The sequence below is a fragment of the Taudactylus pleione genome, unplaced genomic scaffold (genome assembly GCF_031769625.1).
Source record: "Taudactylus pleione unplaced genomic scaffold, aTauple2 ptg000907l, whole genome shotgun sequence".
NCBI classification, from domain to species: Eukaryota; Metazoa; Chordata; class Amphibia; order Anura; family Myobatrachidae; genus Taudactylus; species Taudactylus pleione.
The window spans coordinates 1,188,649-1,209,392 of NW_028285308.1; the positions used below are offsets into that span (position 1 = coordinate 1,188,649).

At 46.2% G+C, this 20,744-nt stretch overlaps 1 protein-coding gene across 2 annotated transcripts in view; it reads right to left on the reverse strand.

Moving 5' to 3' along the window:
• LOC148473838 (cytochrome P450 2C20-like) overlaps window positions 1-13,416 on the reverse strand; it is a 91,452-nt gene extending 78,036 nt beyond the window's left edge. For both annotated transcript variants that reach the window (XM_088459394.1, XM_088459393.1), the window contains exons 1-2: window positions 13,237-13,416; window positions 308-470 (exon numbers count right to left, since the gene is read on the reverse strand). In XM_088459394.1, the coding sequence (XP_088315520.1) occupies window positions 308-470; window positions 13,237-13,416 (343 nt within the window). The remainder of the gene's footprint in view (window positions 1-307; window positions 471-13,236) is intronic.
• Between the last annotated feature and the right edge of the window lie 7,328 nt (window positions 13,417-20,744).

The window sequence follows — 20,744 nt, forward strand, 5'->3', positions numbered from 1 at the left end:
AGGGAATCACCTGGCAGATGTATGATCCGCATTACTCTCTCTTTATAACATTGAGGAAGATCCGCTAGACTGTAAGCTCTCCTGATCAGGGCCCCCATACTCTGATCCTGTCTGTCTGCTGTCCCCAGGGCACAAGGAAGGAGATAAATACCTTATAATGGATCTGACCTCTACGGTTATTGCCCTAAGTGTATTGTTCAAGTGTTACAATTGTGGCAATTCTCCCCTCATTTAGGAGACTTGCACCATTACACACTGTATACAGATGAACATTTAGAGAACCCATAAAGTGACCAGGGAGACTTACTGTATCCCCCCGAGTAGCGATCAATCACCGGAAAGAACGGGCGCCCACTAAACTCCTCTCTGTGATTTAACAACGCGTCTTTCACCACCTCATAGCCGCAGAGAACCACGACAGGGCGCGTCAGTTTCCACACTGTGAATATAGGACCATACTTCTTATGGAGCTGTAATAAAAGCGTAAGTATTGGTTAGAACAGGCACCGATGAAGTAAACACTGAATTGAAAATGTCTTAATTGTATAGTTTTATATAAATATATTTACTTACGTGTTTTTTTTTTAAATTGGTATTTCCTTTTCTTTATAAGAGAAAGTAGTCAGATGTTTTTTAAATTTTTTTGTTTTTAAACATTTCTATCTTGGAGCTGAATGGGAGCAATACTTCAATATAATTGTATTTAGTCTGACAGAAGGAGGATTGCTGGCTTGTTAAATAAGATTACAAAATATTAGTTTCTATTTCCCGTTTTGAATGAGTAAAGAAGAGACCAGAACCCATAAGGTGAAGGGCTTGATGATATCCCAATAACTAATATTGAACTCTGAGCCATATTTGGCTATCACTCCTTGTTGAAGTTTTCAGGATAAAATGTAACCAATCATTTGTAGCTATTGTCGTACAGACCAATCATGATGTAAGAATTTAATATTTGCCTATTTTTGTACTACCCGTTTTCTCTCCATTTTGTAAGACATATGAAACCTTATGTAATACTATGTTTGGGCGCTGAAACCCAGAATCATATCTGTTCTCTAACAACACTGAAGGAGCTGTTGCTAATAGTAATACCCTCATATATTGCATATTATTATGACTCAGCAGGCCTTTGTTATTATTGGTAATCTTTGGATAATTGCCTTAACATTACAATGACATCATATCAACAGATAGCCCAATAAATCTACCCAGATAGATGTCAGAGAAAATAAAAACACCTTGTGTCCGAAGTAGAAAGTTGTTGCATGGGTATCAGATCTCGAGCGAATGGAGATGAACGTCATGTAGAGATTTCTTGGAGGCAAGAATTAAGATGCATTGAGCGGCTGTGACTGATGGGAGCATCATTGGAGAGCCGGGGGCATGTAGCCTGCCTTCCATCCATGGGTGCAGTTGGGACGCCCATATCAGACAGATGTTTTGCACTCGGGATGAGGTGACAGCCTCAGCACAGACGCAAAAAAAACCCACTGGGTGGTGCGACCGGGACACATGACAACGAACTAATATGCATGACAGGCAGCTATAGAAGCCGGACAGGCAGCTACATGTCACAAGCCGCCGCTTTGTCTTGTCTGCCAATAGTGCTCCAGGTGGTTCTCTCAGGCCCATTGCTATGAGACCGGGATGCTGGGCTGTCACTCTGTGAGATCCTCCTACCTGGCTGCTCCGTCATCTCCGCCCTGTCCTGATTGGATCCCTCCCTTTTTTTTCCTCTGCTGAGTCTCTGCTCGGATGCCGGCTATAGCGTTCATTACCTGGCGATTCCGTGTATGATATTATCCTCCTGGTGTGTTCCAGTCTCTCCTGTCTAGTGTGCATCAAGCCTGTCACTACTGTACTGTGGCATCTGAGGGGACTTTATATCTACATTCCTCTAATACATACACAGAAGCTCAACCTACCTCATCATTATCTACATTCCTCTAATACATACACAGGAGCCCAAACTACCTCATCATTATCTACATTCCTCTAATACATACACAGGAGCTCAACCTACCTCATCATTATCTACATTCCTCTAATACATACACAGGAGCCCAACCTACCTCATCATTATCTACATTCCTCTAATACATACACAGGAGCCCAACCTACCTCATCATTATCTACATTCCTCTAATACATACACTGGAGCCCAACCTACCTCATCCTTATCTACATTCCTCTTATACATACAGAGGAGCCAAACCTACCTCATCATTATCTACATTCCTCTAATACATACACAGGAGCCCAACCTACCTCATCATTACCTACATTCCTCTAATACATACACAGGAGCCCAACCTACCTCATCCTTATCTACATTCCTCTTATACATACAGAGGAGCCAAACCTACCTCATCATTATCTACATTCCTCTAATACATACACAGGAGCCCAACTTACCTCATCATTATCTACATTCCACTTGTATATATATACAGGAGCCCAACCTACCTCATCCTTATCTACATTCCTCTAATACATACACAGGAGCCCAACCTATCTCATCATTATCTACATTCCTCTTATACATACAGAGGAGCCAAACCTACCTCATCATTATCTACATTCCTCTAATACATACACAGGAGCCCAACCTACCTCATCCTTATCTACATTCCTCTAATACATATACAATAGCCCAACCTACCTCATCATTATCTACATTCCTCTAATACATACACAGGAGCCCAACTTACCTCATCATTATCTACATTCCACTTATATATATACAGGAGCCCAACCTACCTCATCCTTATCTACATTCCTCTAATACATACACAGGAGCCCAACTTACCTCATCATTATCTACATTCCACTTATATATACACAGGAGCCCAACCTACCTCATCATTATCTACATTCCTCTTATATATACACAGGAGCTCAACCTACCTCATCATTATCTACATTCCTCTAATACATACACAGGAGCCCAACCTACCTCATCATTATCTACATTCCTCTAATACATACACAGGAGCCCAACCTACATCATCATTATCTACATTCCTCTAATACATACACAGGAGCCCAACCTACCTCATCATTATCTACATTCCTCTAATACATACACAGGAGCCCAACCTACCTCATCATTATCTACATTCCTCTAATACATACACAGGAGCCCAACCTACCTCATCATTATCTACATTCCTCTAATACATACACAGGAGCCCAACCTACCTCATCATTATCTACATTCCTCTAATACATACACAGGAGCTCAACCTACCTCATCTTTATCTACATTCCTCTAATACATACACAGGAGCCCAATCCTACCTCATCATTATATACATTCCTCTATTACATACACAGGGGCCCAGCCTCCCTCATCCTTATCTACATTCCTCTGATACATACACAGTAGCCAACCCTACCTCATTATTATCTACATTCCTCTGATACATACACAGGAGCCCAAACTACCTCATCATTATCTACATTCCTCTGATACATACACAGGAGCCCAAACTACCTCATCCTTATCTACATGACGTTCATCTCCATTCGCTCGAGATCTGATACTGATGCAACAACTTGCTACTTCTTACTTAGGGGTATGCACCGGCCACTTTTCGTGTTTTGTGTTTTGGTTTTGGATCTTTCTTCGTGTTTTGGATCTGGATTGGTTTTGCCAAAACCACCCTTCCGTGTTTTGGGTTCTGGGTTTTGTGTTTTGGATCTGTATTTTTTTTAAAAAAGCATAAAAACAGCTAAAATCACAGAATGTGTTGGTTTTTCTGCTCCTATGCTATTATTAACCTCAATAACCTTAATTTCCAGTCTATTCTGAAAACCTCACACCTCACAATAGTGTTTTTATGTCCAAAAGGTTGCACCGAGGTAGCTGGATGACTATGCTAAGCGACACGAGTGGGCGGCACAAACACGTGGCCCATCTAGGAGTGACACTGCAGTGGCAGACAGGATGGCAGTTTGAAAAACTAGACCCCAAACTGTACATAGTGCAAAGAAAAAAAAGAGGTGTAAGATGGAATTGTCCTTGGTCCCTCCCACCCACCCTTATGTTGTATAAACAGGACATGCACACTTTAACAAACCAATCATTTCAGCGCCAGGGTCTGCCACAGAGCTGTGGCTGAAATGATTGGTTCGTTTGGGCCCCCACAAAACAAGCTGGCAATTAATCTGTCCCTGCACAAACTGGCTCTACGGAGGCAAGATGTCGTCCTCATCCTCCTCATCCACCGATTCCTCACCCTCTTCAGTGTGTACATCCTCATCCTCACAGAGTATTAATTCGTCCCCGCTGGAACCACAGGTCCCTCTGTACGTTCTGGAGGCTGGTCTCCCTGGAAGAGTTGATAATTCATTTTGATGAACATCATCTTCTCCACATTCTGTGGAAGCAACCTCCTACGCCTTTCGCTGACAAGGTTCCCGGCTGCACTAAACACTCGTTCGGAGTACACACTGGAGGGGGGGCAACTCAGGTAAAATAGAGCCAGTTTGTACAGGGACCTCCAAATTGCTTCTTTTTCCTGCCAGTACAGGTACGGACTGTCTGACATGCCTACTTGGATGCTGTCACCGATGTAAGAGACAGACGCACGCTTGTCGCTGCTGCTTTGAGGATGCAAGTGCGGCTACAGCCCACACAATTCACAAAGACAGAAAAAAAAAGAACAATATTTTAATTGTTTGTGTAGCACACTTTGAGGGTGTCACCACCCTTTAACAGAAAGACGCACGCTTGTCGCTGCTGCTTTGAGGATGCAGGTGGAATCTAGACGGGATTTGGAACCGGGGACACACTACCTCCATCAATTGTCTAAATCCCACTGCACTAATGGCGGATACCGGACGCACGTCTAACACCAACATAGCAGTCAAGGCCTCAGTTATACGTTTTGCTTCAGGATGACTGCTGTCGTACTTCATCCTCATCGCTAGGGACTGTTGGAGGGTCAATTGTTTAGTAAAAGTAGTGATGTTCCTACTTCCTCTCTGGGATGATGAACAACTCCCAGCAGCAGCAATAGCACTAGGAGGAAGTGGTTCTTGATCTTTCCCTATTTTATTTTTATCGGAGAAAGTTTGGTCCTCCATTTATGTTATATTGATATATACGTGTGGCTAAAGCGCACACAAACACAGAAAATATTTTTTTATTTTTGCTGGAGAGTAGTGCACTTTGTGGGTTACACCACCATTTAAGAAATGAGCCAGCCGGCTCTTTACTTATGGGATACAGGCGCACGCTTGGCGCTGCTCCTTTGTTGATGTACGTGCAGCCACAGTGCACACAATTCACAAACACAGAAAATATATATTTTTTTGGTTTGGAGTGTACTTTGGGGGTTACAGCACCCTTTAACGGTTAAGCCAGCCGGCCCTTTACTTATGACACAGGCGCACGCTTGGCACTACTTTGTTGATGCATGTGCGGCTACTGTGCACACAATTCACAAACACATAAAATATTTTTTTTTTTAGGTTTGGACTGGAGTGTACTTTGGGGGTTACAGCACCCTTTAACGGTCAAGCCAGCCGGCCCTTTACTTATGACACAGGCGCACGCTTGGCACTACTTTGTTGATGCACGTGCGGCTACTGCGCACACAATTCACAAACACATAAAATATTATTTTTTTTTGGTTTGGACTGGAGTGTACTTTGGGGGTTACAGCACCCTTTAACGGTCAAGCCAGCCGGCCCTTTACTTATGACACAGGCGCACGCTTGGCACTACTTTGTTGATGCACGTGCGGCTACTGCGCACACAATTCACAAACACAGAAAATATTTTTTTTTTTTGGTTTGGACTGGAGTGTACTTTGGGGGTTACAGCACCCTTTAACGGTCAAGCCAGCCGGCCCTTTACTTATGACACAGGCGCACGCTTGGCACTACTTTGTTGATGCACATGCGGCTACTGCGCACACAATTCACAACTACACAAAAAATATAATTTTTTTAGCACTTGGGGGGAGCACCCCTGATGGACAGAGCACCCCCTGGACAACACTACAGCACCCCTTTAGGACTGGGACACTGCACAGGACTTTGGAGTGGACACAGCCCCTATGGAGAACTGACTGCACAACACAGTCCAGCCAGCCCCTATGGACTTTGAAGTAGTGGACACAGCCCCTATTAACAACAGCAGCACAGCACAACACAGCCAGCCCCTATGGACTTTGAAGTAGTGGACAACAGCAGCACAGCGCAGCACAGCACAACACTACTCTGCACTACACTACACAGCCCAGCCAGCCCTAACTCCCACCCTCCCTCTTCACTGTCCACAGCCGAGTGAGAAAATGGCGCCGACGCGGGTACCTTATATAGGATCCAAAACCCGCGAGACTCGGAAGGCGGGATGATGACGTTTTGCCTCGATTTCAGATCCGAGTCAGGCGGGAAAAGTCGAGCCTGACTCGGATCGGCCTCGGATCGGGGGGGCTCGGGGGGGTTCGGATTTTAGAAATCCTAACCCGCTCACCCCTACTTCTTACACAAGGTGTTTTTATTTTCTCTGACATCTATCTGGGTAGATTTATTGGGCTATCTGTTGATATGATGTCATTGTAATGTTAAGGCAATTATCCAAAGATTACCAATAATAACAAAGGCCCTGTTGAGTCATAATAATATGTAATATATGAGGGTATTACTATTAGCAACAGCTCCTTCAGTGTTGTTAGAGAACAGATATGATTCTGGGTTTCAGCGCCCAAACATAGTATTACATAAGGTTGGGCTCCTGTGTATGTATTAGAGGACTGTAGATAAGGATGAGGTAAGTTGGGCTCCTGTGTATGTATAAGAGGAATGTAGATAATGATGAGGTAGGTTGGGCTCCTGTGTATGTATTAGAGGAATGTAGATAATGATGAGGTAGGTTGGGCTCCTGTGTATGTATTAGAGGAATGTAGATAATGATGAGGTAGGTTGGGCTCCTGTGTATGTATTAGAGGAATGTAGATAATGATGAGGTAGGTTGGGCTCCTGTGTATGTATTAGAGGAATGTAGATAATGATGAGGTAGGTTGGGCTCCTGTGTATGTATTAGAGGACTGTAGATAATGATGAGGTAGGTTGAGCTCCTGTGTATGTATTAGAGGAATGTAGATAATGATGAGGTAGGTTGGGCTCCTGTGTATGTATTAGAGGAATGTAGATAATGATGAGGTAGGTTGGGCTCCTGTGTATGTATTAGAGGAATGTAGATAATGATGAGGTAAGTTGGGCTCCTGTGTATGTATAAGAGGAATGTAGATAATGATGAGGTAGGTTGGGCTCCTGTGTATGTATTAGAGGAATGTAGATAATGATGAGGTAGGTTGGGCTCCTGTGTATGTATTAGAGGACTGTAGATAATGATGAGGTAGGTTGAGCTCCTGTGTATGTATTAGAGGAATGTAGATAATGATGAGGTAGGTTGGGCTCCTGTGTATGTATAAGAGGAATGTAGATAATGATGAGGTAGGTTGGGCTCCTGTGTATGTATTAGAGGAATGTAGATAATGATGAGGTAAGTTGGGCTCCTGTGTATGTATTAGAGGAATGTAGATAATGATGAGGTAGGTTGGGCTCCTGTGTATGTATTAGAGGAATGTAGATAATGATGAGGTAGGTTGGGCTCCTGTGTATGTATTAGAGGAATGTAGATAATGATGAGGTAGGTTGGGCTCCTGTGTATGTATTAGAGGAATGTAGATAATGATGAGGTAGGTTGGGCTCCTGTGTATGTATTAGAGGAATGTAGATAATGATGATGTAGGTTGGGCTCCTGTGTATGTATTAGAGGAATGTAGATAATGATGATGTAGGTTGGGCTCCTGTGTATGTATTAGAGGAATGTAGATAAGGATGAGGTAGGTTGGGCTCCTGTGTATGTATTAGAGGAATGTATATAATGATGAGGTAGGTTGGGCTCCTGTGTATGTATTAGAGGAATGTATATAATGATGAGGTAGGTTGGGCTCCTGTGTATGTATAAGAGGAATGTAGATAATGATGAGGTAAGTTGGGCTCCTGTATATGTATTAGAGGAATGTAGATAATGATGAGGTAGTTTGGGCTCCTGTGTATGTATTAGAGGAATGTAGATAAGCATGAGGTAGGTTGGGCTCCTGTGTATGTATTAGAGGAATGTAGATAATGATGAGGTAGGTTGGGCTCCTGTGTATGTATTAGAGGAATGTAGATAAGCATGAGGTAGGTTGGGCTCCTGTGTATGTATTAGAGGAATGTAGATAATGATGAGGTAGGTTGGGCTCCTGTGTATGTATTAGAGGAATGTAGATAATGATGAGGTAGGTTGGGCTCCTGTGTATGTATTAGAGGAATGTATATAATGATGAGGTAGGTTGGGCTCCTGTGTATGTATTAGAGGAATGTAGATAATGATGTGGTAGGTTGGACTCCTGTGTATGTATTAGAGGAATGTAGATAATGATGAGGTCGGTTGAGCTCCTCTGTATGTATAAGAGGAATGTAGATAAGGATGAGGTAGGTTGGGCTCCTGTGTATGTATTAGAGGAATGTAGATAATGATGAGGTAGGTTGGGCTCCTGTGTATGTATAAGAGGAATGTAGATAAGGATGAGGTAGGTTGGGCTCCTGTGTATGTATTAGAGGAATGTATATAATGATGAGGTAGTTTGGGCTCCTGTGTATGTATTAGAGGAATGTAGATAAGCATGAGGTAGGTTGGGCTCCTGTGTATGTATTAGAGGAATGTAGATAATGATGAGGTAGGTTGGGCTCCTGTGTATGTATAAGAGGAATGTAGATAAGGATGAGGTAGGTTGGGCTCCTGTGTATGTATTAGAGGAATGTAGATAATGATGAGGTCGGTTGAGCTCCTGTGTATGTATTAGAGGAATGTAGATAAGCATGAGGTAGGTTGGGCTCCTGTGTATGTATTAGAGGAATGTAGATAATGATGAGGTAGGTTGGGCTCCTGTGTATGTATTAGAGGAATGTAGATAATGATGTGGTAGGTTGGACTCCTGTGTATGTATTAGAGGAATGTAGATAATGATGAGGTCGGTTGAGCTCCTGTGTATGTATTAGAGGAATGTAGATAATGATGAGGTAGGTTGAGCTCCTGTGTATGTATTAGAGGAATGTATATAATGATGAGGTAGGTTGGGCTCCTGTGTATGTATTAGAGGACTGTAGATAATGATGAGGTAAGTTGGGCTCCTGTGTATGTATAAGAGGAATGTATATAATGATGAGGTAGGTTGGGCTCCTGTGTATGTATTAGAGGACTGTAGATAATGATGAGGTAAGTTGGGCTCCTGTGTATGTATAAGAGGAATGTATATAATGATGAGGTAGGTTGGGCTCCTGTGTATGTATTAGAGGAATGTAGATAATGATGAGGTAGGTTGGGCTCCTGTGTATGTATTAGAGGACTGTAGATAATGATGAGGTAGGTTGAGCTCCTGTGTATGTATTAGAGGAATGTAGATAATGATGAGGTAGGTTGGGCTCCTGTGTATGTATTAGAGGAATGTAGATAATGATGAGGTAGGTTGGGCTCCTGTGTATGTATTAGAGGAATGTAGATAATGATGAGGTAAGTTGGGCTCCTGTGTATGTATAAGAGGAATGTAGATAATGATGAGGTAGGTTGGGCTCCTGTGTATGTATTAGAGGAATGTAGATAATGATGAGGTAGGTTGGACTCCTGTGTATGTATTAGAGGACTGTAGATAATGATGAGGTAGGTTGAGCTCCTGTGTATGTATTAGAGGACTGTAGATAATGATGAGGTAGGTTGGGCTCCTGTGTATGTATTAGAGGAATGTAGATAATGATGAGGTAGGTTGGGCTCCTGTGTATGTATTAGAGGAATGTAGATAATGATGAGGTAAGTTGGGCTCCTGTGTATGTATTAGAGGAATGTAGATAATGATGAGGTAGGTTGGGCTCCTGTGTATGTATTAGAGGAATGTAGATAATGATGAGGTAGGTTGGGCTCCTGTGTATGTATTAGAGGAATGTAGATAATGATGAGGTAGGTTGGGCTCCTGTGTATGTATTAGAGGAATGTAGATAATGATGAGGTAGGTTGGGCTCCTGTGTATGTATTAGAGGAATGTAGATAATGATGATGTAGGTTGGGCTCCTGTGTATGTATTAGAGGAATGTAGATAATGATGATGTAGGTTGGGCTCCTGTGTATGTATTAGAGGAATGTAGATAAGGATGAGGTAGGTTGGGCTCCTGTGTATGTATTAGAGGAATGTATATAATGATGAGGTAGTTTGGGCTCCTATGTATGTATTAGAGGAATGTATATAATGATGAGGTAGGTTGGGCTCCTGTGTATGTATAAGAGGAATGTAGATAATGATGAGGTAAGTTGGGCTCCTGTATATGTATTAGAGGAATGTAGATAATGATGAGGTAGTTTGGGCTCCTGTGTATGTATTAGAGGAATGTAGATAAGCATGAGGTAGGTTGGGCTCCTGTGTATGTATTAGAGGAATGTAGATAATGATGAGGTAGGTTGGGCTCCTGTGTATGTATTAGAGGAATGTAGATAAGCATGAGGTAGGTTGGGCTCCTGTGTATGTATTAGAGGAATGTAGATAATGATGAGGTAGGTTGGGCTCCTGTGTATGTATTAGAGGAATGTAGATAATGATGAGGTAGGTTGGGCTCCTGTGTATGTATTAGAGGAATGTATATAATGATGAGGTAGGTTGGGCTCCTGTGTATGTATTAGAGGAATGTAGATAATGATGTGGTAGGTTGGACTCCTGTGTATGTATTAGAGGAATGTAGATAATGATGAGGTCGGTTGAGCTCCTCTGTATGTATAAGAGGAATGTAGATAAGGATGAGGTAGGTTGGGCTCCTGTGTATGTATTAGAGGAATGTAGATAATGATGAGGTAGGTTGGGCTCCTGTGTATGTATAAGAGGAATGTAGATAAGGATGAGGTAGGTTGGGCTCCTGTGTATGTATTAGAGGAATGTAGATAATGATGAGGTAGGTTGGGCTCCTGTGTATGTATTAGAGGAATGTATATAATGATGAGGTAGTTTGGGCTCCTGTGTATGTATAAGAGGAATGTAGATAATGATGAGGTCGGTTGAGCTCCTGTGTATGTATTAGAGGAATGTATATAATGATGAGGTAGTTTGGGCTCCTGTGTATGTATTAGAGGAATGTATATAATGATGAGGTAGGTTGGGCTCCTGTGTATGTATTAGAGGAATGTATATAATGATGATGTAGGTTGGGCTCCTGTGTATGTATTAGAGGAATGTAGATAAGGATGAGGTAGGTTGGGCTCCTGTGTATGTATAAGAGGAATGTAGATAATGATGAGGTAAGTTGGGCTCCTGTATATGTATTAGAGGAATGTAGATAATGATGAGGTAGTTTGGGCTCCTGTGTATGTATTAGAGGAATGTAGATAAGCATGAGGTAGGTTGGGCTCCTGTGTATGTATTAGAGGAATGTAGATAATGATGAGGTAGGTTGGGCTCCTGTGTATGTATTAGAGGAATGTAGATAAGCATGAGGTAGGTTGGGCTCCTGTGTATGTATTAGAGGAATGTAGATAATGATGAGGTAGGTTGGGCTCCTGTGTATGTATTAGAGGAATGTAGATAATGATGAGGTAGGTTGGGCTCCTGTGTATGTATTAGAGGAATGTATATAATGATGAGGTAGGTTGGGCTCCTGTGTATGTATTAGAGGAATGTAGATAATGATGTGGTAGGTTGGACTCCTGTGTATGTATTAGAGGAATGTAGATAATGATGAGGTCGGTTGAGCTCCTCTGTATGTATAAGAGGAATGTAGATAAGGATGAGGTAGGTTGGGCTCCTGTGTATGTATTAGAGGAATGTAGATAATGATGAGGTAGGTTGGGCTCCTGTGTATGTATAAGAGGAATGTAGATAAGGATGAGGTAGGTTGGGCTCCTGTGTATGTATTAGAGGAATGTATATAATGATGAGGTAGTTTGGGCTCCTGTGTATGTATTAGAGGAATGTAGATAAGCATGAGGTAGGTTGGGCTCCTGTGTATGTATTAGAGGAATGTAGATAATGATGAGGTAGGTTGGGCTCCTGTGTATGTATAAGAGGAATGTAGATAAGGATGAGGTAGTTTGGGCTCCTGTGTATGTATTAGAGGAATGTAGATAATGATGAGGTCGGTTGAGCTCCTGTGTATGTATTAGAGGAATGTAGATAAGCATGAGGTAGGTTGGGCTCCTGTGTATGTATTAGAGGAATGTAGATAATGATGAGGTAGGTTGGGCTCCTGTGTATGTATTAGAGGAATGTAGATAATGATGTGGTAGGTTGGACTCCTGTGTATGTATTAGAGGAATGTAGATAATGATGAGGTCGGTTGAGCTCCTGTGTATGTATTAGAGGAATGTAGATAATGATGAGGTAGTTTCGGCTCCTGTGTATGTATCAGAGGAATGTAGATAATGATGAGGTCCGTTGAGCTCCTGTGTATGTATTAGAGGAATGTAGATAAGCATGAGGTCGGTTGAGCTCCTGTGTATGTATTAGAGGAGTGTAGATAATGATGAGGTAGGTTGGACTCCTGTGTATGTATTAGAGGAATGTATATAATGATGAGGTAGGTTGAGCTCCTGTGTATGTATTAGAGGAATGTAGATAAGGATGAGGTAGGCTGAGCTCCTGTGTATGTATTAGAGGAATGTAGATAATGATGAGGTAGGTTGGGCTCATGTGTATGTATTAGAGGACTGTAGATAAGGATGAGGTAGGTTGGACTCCTGTGTATGTATTAGAGGACTGTAGATAAGGATGAGGTAGGTTGGACTCCTGTGTATGTATTAGAGGACTGTAGATAAGGATGAGGTAGGTTGGTCTCCTGTGTATGTATTAGAGGACTGTAGATAAGGATGAGGTAGGTTGGACTCCTGTGTATGTATGATGTGGCCAATAGATACAGTTCTCTAATAGTGTATGTTTTGTGTGTCCAGAGCTGGCACTAGGCATAGGCATGTAGGGAAATGCCTAGAGTGCCTTTGCTCCAGGTGTCACCCAGGAGGCACGGAAGCCTGACCCTACATCATTTAAGGGACACCAGCTAATTTCCAGCCTGTTTTGCAGTAAGTTTATCACATTCTATGTTCTATGACATTAGGAAATTATTCTTTGCTCTCACTCTCCTATAACATATTGGATGTGTGTTACATTTGATGCACCTGTTATGTTCTGTGTTACGTACCTCTGCATAGTGTTTGCAGGCAGCTTGTTCTCCAATATATTTGGGGGTCCCCAGGAGAGGAAGCGGGGCTGGTCCGGGAGGCAGGAATTGGTATTTCTTCCGTTTTGTCAGGAGCGAGAGGAGGAAGAGGAGCGAGAGGAGGAAGAAGGCCGCCAGGGACAGCGCTGGGAGAACGCTCATCCTGTCAGCTATCAGGTGTAGGGGAAACGTGTGGTTCTGTATTTGCCATTATGGAGGGAACATAGGATGGTGTTAGTACTGAGGAACGTGTTCTACCCCTCCTCTGTCATTATTCCCTACAGTATCTTGTCCGGCAGCATTTATGGGATCAGCCTCCTCTCCCATAGATCTTTATAGATATTCTTTTGGTACAATATAAAGAGGTCTGATTCTGGGACCATTTGGATGACTGTTGCCGTTTCAGGGATTCCAATCTGACATATTACATTGGCAGCACAGGGTGTCAGGATGACTCCCTGCAGGACGATCAGGGCCAAATGTAATAGGGGGAGAGTTTAGAAAATGTGAGAGTTTAGCAGTAACCTCTCACATTGGTCGAGTTTCATCTTTAAAATGGGAAAACATCTGGATGAGATTGTAAATCATGAAAGTTTCTTGAGTCTGAAAAACATGTGAGTCTGCTCTGTTACTTTGTTCTCAGACTCTGACATTTCCTAAACTCTCACCCCATTACATTTGGCCCTGATCGTCCTGCAGGGAGTCATCCTGACACCTTGTGCTGCCAATATAATATGTGAGACATATTACATACTGGAACATACTGTGTTTGTGCACGCCCATAGAGGCGCCAGCTCTGCGGCGATTAGCCTGGACTGTACTATGGGGGAAGGGCTTACACCAGCTTTCGCGTAAAGTCGCAGTCGCACCTACGATAACAGATGCTAATGCGGGTGCAGCAGTGTACAACTCTGTGATATATTCTGCAGATTATTACATTACTGACCTCTCTAGTGATCTGCAGACCATTGCTCTGTCCCATCTATCCCCTAACAGATGCATAATGCTATATTCTGCAGATTATTACATTACTGACCTTTCTATAGACCCGCAGAACATTGCTCTGTTCCATTTACCCCCTTACAGATACATAGTGATATATATTCTGCAGATTACTACTTTACTGACCTCCCTAGTGATCCGCAGATGATTGCTCTGTTCCATCTACCCCCCGTCAGATCATCTATACAGAAGGTCCCCAGAGACAAGACTGTGACAATGTAGCTGGTTATTTGTCCTCACCTGTATCAGACTATGAATCCTCACTGAGATGTGTAACTTAGAGTCCCTGTGATGCCCGTTCCCCTCACCTGTCCTCTCTCCCGCAGGGATGCCCGTTCCGCTCACCTATCCACTCTCCCGCAGGCATGTCTGTTCCCCTCACCTGTCCTCTCTCCCACAGGGATGCCCGTTCCGCTCACCTGTCCTCTCTCCCGCAGGGATGCCCGTTCCCCTCAACTGTCCTCTCTCCCGCAGGGATGCCCATTCCCCTCAACTGTCCTCTCTCCCGCAGGGATGCCCGTTCCCCTCAACTGTCCTCTCTCCCGCAGGGAAGTCCGTTCCCCTCACCTGTCCTCTCTCCCGCAGGGATGCCCGTTCCCCTCACCTGTCCTCTCCCCCGCAGGGATGCCCGTTCCCCTCACCTATCCACTCTCCCGCAGGGATGCCCATTCCCCTCACCTGTCCTCTCTCCCGCAGCGATGCCCGTACCCCTCACCTATCCTCTCTCCCGCAGCGATGGCCGTACCCCTCACCTATCCTCTCTCCCGCAGCGATGCCCGTACCCCTCACCTGTCCTCTCTCCCGCAGCGTTGCCCGTTCCCCTCACCTGTCCTCTCTCCCGCAGGGATGCCCGTTCCCCTCACCTGTCCTCTCTCCCGAAGCGATGCCCTTTCCCCTCACCTGTCCTCTCTCCCTCAGCGATGCCCTTTCCCCTCACCTGTCCTCTCTCCCGCAGCGATGCCCGTTCCCCTCACCTGTCCTCTCTCCCGCAGCGATGCCCGTACCCCTCACCTATCCTCTCTCCCGCAGCGATGGCCGTACCCCTCACCTATCCTCTCTCCCGCAGCGATGCCCGTACCCCTCACCTGTCCTCTCTCCCGCAGCGTTGCCCGTTCCCCTCACCTGTCCTCTCTCCCGCAGGGATGCCCGTTCCCCTCACCTGTCCTCTCTCCCGAAGCGATGCCCTTTCCCCTCACCTGTCCTCTCTCCCTCAGCGATGCCCTTTCCCCTCACCTGTCCTCTCTCCCGCAGCGATGCCCGTTCCCCTCACCTGTCCTCTCACCCGCAGCGATGCCCATTCCCCTCACCTGTCCTCTCACCCGCAGCGATGCCCATTCACCTCACCTGTCCTTTCTCCCGCAGCGATGCCCGTTCCCCTCACCTGTCCTCTCTCCCGCAGCGATGCCTGTTCCCCTCACCTGTCCTCTCTCCCGCAGCGATGCCCGTTCCCCTCACCTGTCCTTTCTCCTGCAACGATGCCCGTTCCCCTCACCTGTCCTCTCTCCCGCAGCGATGCCCGTTCCCCTCACCTGTCCTCTCTCCCGCAGCGATGCCAGTTCCCCTCACCTGTCCTCTCTCCCGCAGCGATGCCCATTCACCTCACCTGTCCTTTCTCCCGCAGCGATGCCCGTTCCCCTCACCTGTCCTCTCTCCCGCAGCGATGCCCGTACCCCTCACCTGTCCTCTCTCCCGCAGCGATGCCTGTTCCCCTCACCTGTCCTCTCTCCCGCAGCGATGCCCGTTCCCCTCACCTGTCCTTTCTCCTGCAGCGATGCCCGTTCCCCTCACCTGTCCTCTCTCCCGAAGCGATGCCCTTTCCCCTCACCTGTCCTCTCTCCCTCAGCGATGCCCTTTCCCCTCACCTGTCCTCTCTCCCGCAGCGATGCCCGTTCCCCTCACCTGTCCTCTCACCCGCAGCGATGCCCATTCCCCTCACCTGTCCTCTCACCCGCAGCGATGCCCATTCACCTCACCTGTCCTTTCTCCCGCAGCGATGCCCGTTCCCCTCACCTGTCCTCTCTCCCGCAGCGATGCCTGTTCCCCTCACCTGTCCTCTCTCCCGCAGCGATGCCCGTTCCCCTCACCTGTCCTTTCTCCTGCAACGATGCCCGTTCCCCTCACCTGTCCTCTCTCCCGCAGCGATGCCCGTTCCCCTCACCTGTCCTCTCTCCCGCAGCGATGCCAGTTCCCCTCACCTGTCCTCTCTCCCGCAGCGATGCCCATTCACCTCACCTGTCCTTTCTCCCGCAGCGATGCCCGTTCCCCTCACCTGTCCTCTCTCCCGCAGCGATGCCCGTACCCCTCACCTGTCCTCTCTCCCGCAGCGATGCCTGTTCCCCTCACCTGTCCTCTCTCCCGCAGCGATGCCCGTTCCCCTCACCTGTCCTTTCTCCTGCATCGATGCCCGTTCCCCTCACCTGTCCTCTCTCCCGCAGCGATGCCCGTACCCCTCACCTGTCCTCTCTCCCGCAGCGATGCCCGTTCCCCTCACCTGTCCTCTCTCCCGCAGCGATGCCCGTACCCCTCACCTGTCCTCTCTCCCGCAGGGATGCCCATTCCCCTCACCTGTCCTTTCTCCGGCAGCTGATGTTCCTCCTGTTTATACTTTAATATACTATAGGAGCAAACACAGGTGAAAGACTTCTGTCTATAGGACTTGGGGGATGGTTCTCTGCTCTCTGTAGTTGGACTTTGTGCTTTGGGACCATATCCAGAAGCATATAACGTATAAATGGGTTGGGTGTGATATGCTGACATTTATCATGTAGGCTTCACCTGGCGACATTCTGAGAATATAGACACGATGGCTGTTGACATCGTATCAATGGTGATATAACCTTCAACATTGTGGTGTCGACGTTGTGAATAATGAATGTCGACATTGTCATTGTCGACCATATGCATACTGTATTTCTAATTTTTAATACTTTTACTTATACTCCAGAAGAGACAGAAGGGGGTATTTACTAAGCAGTATATGATGTATACAAGAGCTATCCGTGTGCAACCACCAGGATGGCAGCCACAGATAATGCGGAGCAATGTGCGGTCACAGATAATGCGGAGCAATGTGCGGTCACAGATAATGCGGAGCAATGTGCGGTCACAGATAATGCGGAGCAATGTGCGGTCACAGATAATGCGGAGCAATGTGCGGCCACAGATAATGCGGAGCAATGTGCGGTCACAGATAATGCGGAGCAATGTGCGGCCACAGATAATGCGGAGCAATGTGCGGCCACAGATAATGCGGAGCAATGTGCGGCCACAGATAATGCGGAGCAATGTGCGGTCACAGATAATGCGGAGCAATGTGCGGCCACAGATAATGCGCAGCAATGTGCGGCCACAGATAATGCGGAGCAATGTGCGGCCACAGATAATGTGGAGCAATGTGCGGCCACAGATAATGCGGAGCAATGTGCGGTCACAGATAATGCGGAGCAATGTGCGGCCACAGATAATGCGGAGCAATGTGCGGCCACAGATAATGCGGAGCAATGTGCGGCCACAGATAATGCGGAGCAATGTGCGGCCACAGATAATGCAGAGCAATGTGCGGTCACAGATTACTGTGCCAAATTTAGAATAATAATATTATTACTTTAATAACTATAATCTATGCCAGGGATGGGGAACCTCAGTCCCGGGGGCCATATAAGGCCCAGGGCCGTAGAGAGCCTGGCCGGCCCAGGTAAAGGAGGGGGTGTGGCCTAATTGTGGGAGGTGTGGCCACGGGACCTCCTTGAAAAAAAAAAAAAACTTTTTCAGTGCCATGTAGAGGCGCTGCGCGCTGAAGAGGGGGGCGCTGTAAGCCCCCCCAGCCCGGCGCTAAGCAGGGGGGGCACGATCAGTGTGATTGTTCCCCCCCACAGCACAAGCTGTGTGCTAAGCTGCTGTGAGGAAGGGGGGTGGCGACGCCGGACCTGGGCCCCGCCGGGCCCCTCTAGCAAGCCCGGGCCCCGGATAAACTGTACCCGCTCCCCCCCCTCTCGGCGCCCATGATAAGGCCCGCGGAATCATTTGGTCTGGCCCTCTGAGCTTTTCTCTGCCAGCCTCATCTGGGTAGTACGGTGCCTATAATGGTACCTAGCAGCCAGGATCTATGCAGCAGTGCGGCCAGGAGCGTCCTTAGGTCACTACAGACGGTCACACCCCGCACTTACAGCTCTCCGCAGCATCCTCAGGGTGTGCCGGACATTGATGTAATCACGGCGATTGGGGCCCTGCCCCCCATGTGACATCACATGGAGGGGGCGTGGCCTGCACCGGACCAGCAAATAATGTGATATATATATCAAAATGGCCCTCGGCAGAAAAAAAGCTTCCCCACCCCTGACCTATGCCCATTTTAGTCTAATGATAATGTGTACCCTCTGTGCATCTCACAGTCACTGACGCACACTAGGGGGTAAATTTATCAAAGGTGGATTTGAGGAGTGATTTAGCACTTCTCAAATCGACTCAAACCCGTTTTTTCACTGCATTTACTATTATTCGATTTGAGTCGGTTTTGAGCAGTGATTTTCTGTTCGATTTGGCATGTTCATTATGGATTCTTACCTACCTATACACTCTAAAATTGTCACTGTTTAGCGTTATGAGTCGCACAAGAAATAAATGCTTTCAGACTTTGGTTGTGGTTCCAAAGCACAAAAAACTGGAACTGGAAATCTGCAAATACACAGTGGTTTAGAATAACACCAAACATGGTCTGCTTATCATGCACTAAACCTTAGATATCAAATAACATGTATTTCACAACATTACTGATAAAGAATAAAACCTTAAATATTAACCTTATTGCTAGGGAACCTTTTTATGTAAGTGTGCAGTGTGTAAGTATTGGGGTATTAAGAAAAGACGCTAGTTAGCATTGTGTGACTACGTGTTTTGTGGAGTACACCGTGGTACGTGTTTTGCAGGGTTGATCATATTATATGTTTTAGTAACTGTCTATATTTATATAATGAGGACTTTTAACCTCTTTCTATTGCGTGGGAATCGCACGACGCTAAATAATAGCATCGCCATATGTGCTTATGTGTGAGATTCACTAAAATGGCGCTGGACGGTCAGTCGCAAAATGGCGTCTTGTTGCCATTTGCAAAATGGCATCTTACAGATTTAATTTTAAACAGATTCCGTCTCAGCCAATTATCCAGCTTCGACATGTACGAATCGAACTGCAAATCACACTTCAAAATGAACTGCAAATCCCCGACTGCATAGAACTGCTTCATGCTTTCACTTTCAGCATGAGCGGTTCGTTCTCACACAGATACATGCAGACATCAGTGAGATGCCTGCATGTATCTGACTGTAAACAGTAGAGTTAAAACTTAAAAAAAAATTATGTGAGGTCCCCCCCCAAAAAAACACAACCAGTCTCGGACTGCTCAAACCCAGATCTCTTTGATTAAGTACAGGGAAAACAATGACGTAGGGTCTCCCTGTACTCAGTACAACCAGCACTGGGCTATGGGAACCGGGGCTGGTTCTGGAATTACAGGGAAAAATTTGTGTAGGGTCCTCCTATAATTCACAGTACCAGCCATGAACCCTTTCTAATGGGGGACTGATGCCAGAGCCAGGGGAGCCCCATCACCGGTCCCCCAGCCGCAGCATCAGCCCTGACCACTAGTCAGCCTAGGCCAGGGACCCCAATAAAGGGGTCTCCCTCTCCAGGGCACCCCTAGCCTAGGCTGACAACTATTTTTCCGATGATTCGATTTTACATTCGATTTGGCCTTTAGTAAATACCCAAAAGCAAAATCGAATACATATCAAATGAAAAATCGCACCTCAAATCACTCAAAATGCAAAATCGACCTATATCTTTCACAAACACTGTGCCACACCCACCAGTGTGCCACACACACACACACACATACGTGTCAGACTTGCCTACCTTTCCGATTTGGCCGGGAGCCTCCCGAAAATCAGGTGCCACTCCCGGCCCACCAGAATGACAGGCAAGCATCCCGGCGGCAGACAACCCCTCCCCCTTTCCCGCTGTAACAATAGAAACCCTCGCAGCAGGGGGCCGGAATTGCATCATCGTGGCCCCACCCCCTGCTTCAAAATGCAGGTAATTTCAGCATTGTGAAGAGGGGACGGGACCACGATGATGCAATCGCGTGGTCACGCCCCTGCTCTGCAACCAATGGAGCATAGATCCGCATCACGCCCCCTTTCAGATGTAACATGCCCCCCCGCCGTGGAAGCCAAGACAGCTTCCTCCTGGAAGGAGGGAGTTGAAAGTGGGCAAGTATGATCAGTGTGCCAGACACACACCCACGCTGTGCCACACACAGAAAATGTGTACCCTCTGTACATCTCACAGTCACTGACTCACATTGTGTCACACACACTGTGCCTCGCACACACACACACACACACACACTGTGCCTCACACACACACTGTGCCACACACACACACTGTGCCACACACACACAAACTGTGCCTCACACACACACACACACAA